The sequence below is a fragment of the Rhea americana genome, unplaced genomic scaffold (assembly GCF_003343005.1).
Source record: "Rhea americana isolate MKP2758 unplaced genomic scaffold, rheAme1 scaffold_20, whole genome shotgun sequence".
Classification (NCBI taxonomy): domain Eukaryota; kingdom Metazoa; phylum Chordata; class Aves; order Rheiformes; family Rheidae; genus Rhea; species Rhea americana.
This window is the reverse complement of record NW_028186150.1, coordinates 4,286,138-4,294,041: the sequence shown is the minus strand read 5'-3', so window position 1 is coordinate 4,294,041 and position 7,904 is coordinate 4,286,138. Positions and strand designations below refer to the sequence as shown.

General features: G+C 34.7%; 1 protein-coding gene across 1 annotated transcript in view; it reads left to right on the top strand.

Annotated features, from left to right (window-relative positions):
* Positions 1-729: 729 nt before the first annotated feature.
* The window catches only part of LOC146596517 (ATP-binding cassette sub-family C member 12-like), a 35,237-nt gene continuing 28,062 nt past the window's right edge, over positions 730-7,904 (top strand). The window contains exons 1-5 of the mRNA XM_085303735.1: positions 730-842; positions 1,422-1,577; positions 2,689-2,836; positions 6,364-6,597; positions 6,843-7,016. Of these exons, the coding sequence (XP_085159861.1) occupies positions 730-842; positions 1,422-1,577; positions 2,689-2,836; positions 6,364-6,597; positions 6,843-7,016 (825 nt within the window). The remainder of the gene's footprint in view (positions 843-1,421; positions 1,578-2,688; positions 2,837-6,363; positions 6,598-6,842; positions 7,017-7,904) is intronic.

The following is a 7,904-nucleotide window of genomic DNA, read 5'->3' as shown; positions in this document are numbered from 1 at the left end:
AAGGAACTGTGTGGTAGAACCAAAGTAATCCTGCAAATAAGTAAGAAGGATGCTTGGCAAAACCCAGAACTCCAGGTCCCCCTAAAAAGATGAACAATGCCAGAAACAGATAAGCTTACTCTCTTTTCATTTGAGGATGGGGTAAGAAGCATAAAACACTAAGGACAGGGGAGAGCTGCCCACGTCATCTCCAGCTTTCCTTGCTAAAGAGCTCTCAAGCCTGGTCACTTTGATTTCTGTGACTACAACCATCAAGGACCACACTAACTATATGCAACAGTACAAACTACATGGTACAGGCTCCATGTTGCACTCCCACAGCTAATTTACAAGGTCGTTAAGGGCTAATTCTCTATGTATTGAAAATGAATGACAGGGATTAAGAATTAACCATTGGTAATGTTCATTGTTAATGAACATCAATCTAGTAAAGCGTTATTTTGATGTTTGCAACTGGCCTAATTTTATCAGTTCTCTAAATACTCCCATCACAGCAATTTCTAATTCCCTGATGCATACATAAAYACATAGATTTATAGATACACATGCATCTATTCAGTTGGGATATTTTCCATCTTACATGTTGTCATGACTGGAAAACTCTTGAGGAGTTTACCATYAGGTTTAAATAGTCCCTTAAAATATTACTAAAAGTAATTATGTTCTTTTTAAATGTTTGCTCCAAAGAAAAATCTGAGTAAGAAACTCTGGAAACTGAATATCGGCGCAATGACTACTTCAGCAGCATATCAGGCAGACGGGCATGCAAATAGGAGGAGCTCTACTCTTCAGAAATATGAACCGAGTTTAAAAACAATGATTCCAATCCACCTCAAAGCAAAGTAAGTCACATCTGTTTCTAACTGAAAAATAAAATGCAGAAGTAAAACATACAAATAGTTGAAATTTCATTACTATGTTATTATGAAATAATGCGTCTTGCTTACTTTATTTTGTTTGTTAACTGGGTCAATATGTTGTCAGGATAATTTTTAGCCTTAGCCCATAAAGTCTGAGCTGAGTTTAACTGACAGAATATGGCATTTCAGCATTGTTGAAAGGTAACATRAACATATGCCCTGATACTCTGTGCATGCCCTGGAGCAGTACGTGAGAAGGATATTGCTTATGTGTAGCAAATGCSAACCCCGAAGAAGAGCACGCAGCATGCACTGCGAAGAAATGGCTGAGGTCTTGGCCCAGGACTGAGACCTTATCATATCATTAATTAGTAAGTGGTGCAATTCAGATCTATCATTTTATCTATCAAAATGCAGGGTAATCTCTGCCTGTAATCTCTGTCAGCAGATCTTTAAATGCTTCAGAATACTTAATTTTCTACAGTTAACATTTCTAAGGTCAACTTGACAACCATAAAATAAACTTGGAATACCACAATAATACTTTGTATTTTCCTGTAGGTCAGCTGTTAATCCAATGGATGATGCAGGGCTGTTCTCATCAGTTATGTATTCTTGGCTTTCACCTTTAATGATGAAAGGATACAGACACAGTATCACTATGGATAGCTTACCACCATTATCATATTATGACAGTGCAGATCCAAATGCAAAAAGGTAGCACTACTTCAATTCTACTAAATTATTACTGTAAGATTTCTATTTATGTGATGTTCCAGGGTTAGTCGTGATCAGAAATAGATGCAAAGCACAAGAAATACAATATACATCAGCTGCTCTTAGCTGCAAAACGATCTGTGCCGTTTCCACTGTTTTACTTAGTACCTGATACTCAGAAAATAATAAAATAAAAAGGTATGACCAGCAGAAATTAGAAGAAAAGAATGGGTAGGAATTGTGCATAAGATACAGAAAAACAAGAGAATAAACCTAAAAACAGAAAAAAAGCTTTACTCCATCCCTCTCTAAGCATTACACAAGAGGCCATCCCCACCCCTAAAATGAAAAAGGATGTGAAGAATCACAAAAYTAAGCAATTTGTCTCTTCTGCCAAATTACTGTTTGGACCTAATCAAAATACCAACAGAAGCTGAAAGGCTTTTGTCTAAGTTGAATCAGGCCCCGATACTCTGATCCTGACTGGTATGAAAACTGAATACAGTTAAATATTTTAATAATCATGATATTACATCTCATCATATTACATATATAATCACACCTAAATGTTCATAGACCATGAGGTGGAGTCAGAATGCTCAGATATTTACAACATTGAGCCAAACACACCGCAAAAGCTTTCTAAAAGGACTACCGAGTTTTACATGTAATGTTAACAACCCCACAAAGTTCAGTTTCTAGTGCTGGAAAGCGATATTCATTTCAGCTTAATATAAGCATTCTGTGAATTCACCCCAGGGGTTAAAAAATACAACAATTTCATCTTGTTCCACTATGGTCTACTTTTAGCWGAATAATTAAGACTGTCTGTCCTCATGAAAAAAAAATCTCAATTAATCTTTCATTTTAATAATTTCCTAGAGGAGCCATTTTGCATAATGAATTCTTTTCATGAGATGTTGCTCTCTGGAAATGTTCTCTGTATATTACTTCTAAAGATGTCTTTAAATGAATGGATTGACAGAGTAAGAAGACGAATTCTATTACTTAAGCAGTTTCCTACACAAGTGTCTTCTGAATTTTTAGGACTGGAAGAAATAGCATCAAACTTTTCAGTTTTAAATTGGTAAATTTACTTATTTGTTTACAGATTCCGACGCCTTTGGGAAGCAGAGCTTGCAAGCGTTGGGCCTGAAAAAGCTTCCTTGGGCAAAGTAGTATGGAAATTTCAAAGAACAAGATTTTTGGTGGATATCATAGTAAATTTAATTAGCATTATATTTGCTGCTTTAGGACCTGTAAGTTGTATTTCATATTTATGAACAATATTACAAATAGGTTTCTTATATTTTGATGCGAGTTAAATATTTTTTTAAATAATTAAAATATTTGAAATATTCAAAATGCCATCTGTTTTTATAAAGGTAAGTTGTATCACCCAGGAAGGAATATTAAGATGAAATGTACTAGTCATTCTTTTTTCTGTAGAAAAACATTATCCTGAGCTAAAATTCAAGGTTTGCTTATACAACTGTTAAACAGCAAACACACAAGACAAACTTGTGATGAACGAATAACACCAAAATTGGCAAATGTCCCAAAACATGCTCCAATCTGTTAATTTTTCCTTTTTGGTTTACCTTCATTTTTCCACAGATGTATTTGCAGAATTGTTACAATGTTATAGTAWAGAAACAGATAAAAATGGAGTCAATTTCCTGTATTTTCATGTTTTTAGAATCTGATCAATTAACATTAACTTCGAGCACTAAAAAAGACAAAACCATTTGTTCTACTTTCTCTTATCCATATACCTATCTCCTCTTGCATGCGAACAGAGACAACACAGAGACTACAGCAGAAAAGACTCTGTGTCTAATTTTCTCAAGTATACGAAAACAAAATATGTGCTCCATTGCTTTACACCGCATCGTAACACCTTAGCTAACATCATACTAAAAACCCTATRTTGTTAAATTGATACAAAGCCCCTTGTGTTCGATCTCCAACTCACATGAAGGTTTAACTCTGTAACCAACGGTGGAAGCATCTGCAAAAACAGTTTCTTTGCCTTTGCAGCACCTCTGTCTTTTTGCACACTTATGTAACTGAGAGAAAACAGCAAAGAATGACAACAAGCAAATTTTTTTCCTCGTTTTTCTTTTCTAAAATTATCAGTCCTTATTTGCATCTTATCATTAGCATGTTTTCTAGTTTAAAGATTTGATCTTCAAAATGTACACAAGCAGGGATGCTATTCCTGCACTGTCCCTGCACTCTCTCTTTTTTGCCTGTAACTAGTTCAATTGAAAATTACCATGATTANAAAAAAAAAAAAAAAAAAAAAAAAAAAAAAAAAAAAAAGGTCTTGTTGCTACAATGGAATATTCTTATTATAGTCAAATTAACTATATCTTTTGAATCAAAAATAAAAAATACAGGTGATTTTTGGTCCATTAAAGAAATTTCCAAAAAATTAAAAAGATTATTCTTCCCACCTTCATTGCATGTAATGAGAGGAGCTAGCAATTGCCCCGAGCAAAATGAATCTATTTCTTTGTGTTTTTCATAAAGCAATATCTCATGCTATATTACTGAGATCATTATTTTAATCTTGTGGTATGCAAGCCATGAGCAAAAGCTGGTATTTTACAGTAAACCTAAGAAGATTTCTAACAAAACAGAACATGAGTTTCTAGTATTAGATTCAAGACCAGTGAAGGCTTCATTCACGCAGATTCTCCATATTCAATGCATGACTGAACAGTAGGACTCAAAAGCAATTTTTTAATATTAAAGTACAGAATTTTTCACAAAGACTCCAGCAGCAGTTTTTCCTTAGTCTGGAAAGGGTCTGAGTCCTTTCTCTACTACTATGTATTTGATGTCCAGCTCTTCAAAGGCACTGAAGTACTTACCAGTTATAGAAATCAGTTGCAGTAGGCAACTTAAGTATAGGGTTTACTTTTCATTTCTTTGGTGAGTTAATACAGATTTGAGAAGTGCTTGAGATCAAGGAAATTTAACTCAAAAAAGTCAGAAAATAACAGACTAGAACAATCATTCTACTACATATAACTTTTTAAAACTTACTTTTTATTAATACATTAAAATAGATTTATCTAATATTTACTATAATTATATAAGTTCTGATACGATTCTTTTATTAAAGCTATATAGTGCTATTACTTACGACATAATTCACAATGCCTCTGTAATTCATGACACTTGAAAAGCAGGAGTAAAACTCATGGGAAAAAGTATGTTTCAATAAATTTCATACTCATTACTCGTGGAGCTGGGATCAGGGCTGAAGACTTCTATTAAAGCCATTCTGCACTGATTCATTTTTCCAGTTTCAAAATCTTTTAGCACGTTTTACTCTGCAGTTAACTTTCACTGGTAGCTTTCTTATGTAGAATAATGATTGTGCTTAGTACCAGCTTACATCTAGCTATTAACCAGACAAAATGAAATATATGCATCCTTCCTCGGGTTAACTGATCGGTGTTCTGCCGTGGAAACAGAACGCATGCACGAAGCACAGCTTAGCTGCCTGAGAGCATCAGCCAGTGCCTTTGATTAACGAGTAAGAAAAGACAAAGCCACAGCACGCCTCCTTTGCCACCCCAGCAACAAAGTCATTTCTGTGGCTGTATTTCCCAGAGTTCAATAACTGCTATTCTTCTCAGTCACTTCATGGATCTACTCTTCCCTACAATGTCTGGAAGAATCTAAATAAAAATGCCTTTGCAAGAAATAAATGTCCTTTTCATGCTAAAGTGAAGGATGTTCAATTCCTGGCTCTTGCAAGTAGGAAGAATCTGTAAGGAGCAAATCAACAGACTGCCGCTTCCGCTATCCGGATGCAGTTAGTGCTCAGATGCAGTATCAAGCAGAAGCCTACACAGAGTAAAATTTGTAGTAATTCAGGCTTAATATACCACTCTTAGTATCACACTGTATTATACAAAGGACTCTGAAAAACATGCAAATTTTTTCAGTTATATTTAACACCATACATTATCAAATTCTAAAGAATAGCTGAAGACTGATTAAAGTCCTTACATAGTGATTACTGATAGTAACAGCTCAGGTATAGATGCTGTATCTACCCATACATACTGTCACTTTGAAATGGAAATTTCTTCTCCAAAGGAGAATAGAAAGAATATATTCTCAGGGAACACTTCAAAGATCCCTTGTTTGGGAAGTGCGAATGYATTTTTTCACTACTTACCCAACCTCAGCCAGTATGACTTGGCACCAGCTTCCAGCCACGACTACGCCTCCCTGCCGCTGCGAGGCGAGAGGCACGACTTGYGCAGCTGCCAAGTATGGAGGAGGGAGTAGGTGATCCTTCAAACGGCTCCAAGGCAAACCAGTGTCTAAGGACTCACAGAAATTACACTCAGGGCTGTTCTTAAAGTGAACTTCCAAAGGTATATTAAGACACATACTAGCAATGATCTATTTTTGGAATTTTTCCCCCTACAAAAACATCAGATGCAGTCATCTAGTGAGGTTAAAACCAAAGTCCACTGAAGTCAGTAATGACAACTTCTATGAGCTTACATAGATAAAAGAAGAGTTTGGTCAGTGAAATTTTATTTACAGCACTTCTGAACTGCTGAATAATTGACTTTGCAATAGAATTATATGCTATAAATGCTTTTGACACATTTTCCCTCTAATTTAAATAGCATATTTGGTATCATGATAAAGCAGTACTGCTCCTGATTTCATAGTGATAAATTTTCCAAAGATTAAAAAATAAGAAATGAATCACGAGCAAAATTTAAAATATTCTGAAATTACTTTGCAGACCGTGATCATTCATAAAATTCTACAGCACAGCGCAAGCACCTCAAAAAACTTTGTTAAAGGAGTTGGACTCTGCATGGCACTATTTTTTGCTGAATTTTTTAAAATAATATTTTGGGCATTGGCATGGGCCATAAACTACCGTACAGCTATACGATTAAAAAACGCTATTTCTACAGTAGCATTTGAACATCTACTGGAATTTAAGTCTTTGACACATGCTTCTGTCGGTGAGGTAAGTCCTCATAAACAAATGCTATAGTTCACCTTTGGGTTATTTTAAATTGATTTTGTGAAATGCTGAAAAGATAAGTCATATTCACTTAAATCTTGCACTAATAAACAGTAAACAGCCAGGTGACCCTGCAAATCATAGGGCTACAAAACTACTATCAATTTAATTTTTTCAAAAATTTTTTCCTTAAATGAAGAATTATGCATATAATTATTGCTCTTCATATATCTCTGTATTTTTTGCAGGTCATCAATGTACTTTCTCATGATGGTTATCATATGTTTGAAGCAGCCATATTTTGTCCCCTGCCAATGAATGTGCCTATCCTAATTATCATTTGCACAGTCTATGCCTGTCTTATTCTTGGTCCCACAGCTCTCACAGGCACATTTGTTTATATCATATTTATACCTCTACAGGTAAAGTGAAACATCTTCTAATTGCTTTATATTCACATTGACTGATAGTAACATCAACACTGGGGTTTTCAGAAGATAACATAGGCTCGTATTTTATGTGGAGTGTGTGCCTCTCTCTGAGGAGCTCCAAAAAATTCTAGCTTTAAATCACTTCTAAATTTTGAATCTAAATAAAAAAAAATGACAGTTCAAGTTTAGCTCTCAGTGAATCCATAGTAACTCCATTTTTGTGAAAGCAGAATTCCATTATCTGTGACTTCTCCGATAAAGACTTCCAATTTCATTGTAATAGAAATATATATCTACTATGGTAGTATTGGCTTTTATATTCATGTTGCCACATAAGCAGGTTTTTTTTTGAAAACTAGAAAGCATATGATTGGAAGAAAAGATAAGGACCAAATTTCAGGTACAGTGGTCAGAGGAGAACACTTCTTCAGCTTTACATCACTGTACAACCAAAAATATTTTGCAAGAGTAACAAAAAAAAAAAGATATTATGATTTTCTTTATTTAAAGAATGTATCATATATAAAAATAGTTCACAAAGCTCCTCAGTGAGCAGTAGAAAGAGAACTTCATTACTTAATATGAAAATACATCTCCCTTATTTTTACTAAGAAAGGCAGCATTAATATTATTTAATCAAATATTCTTTAGCTTGCCTAGCATTTATATGCACTTTGCAGCATTTCTAAAGTTTCCACTTGAATCCACAATGACTGTGTCAGCTAAAGCCAGCGAGTCACAGGCTATGAATCAAGCTTTTCACAGTAATAAAAAGGGATTTGTAAGACAGGCAGCATTGTATGATTTGAATACAAATATTTGCCAGGCTAGTTATTAACTGCTATATTTGTGTCAGACCAATTAATCCTATGTGAGCCA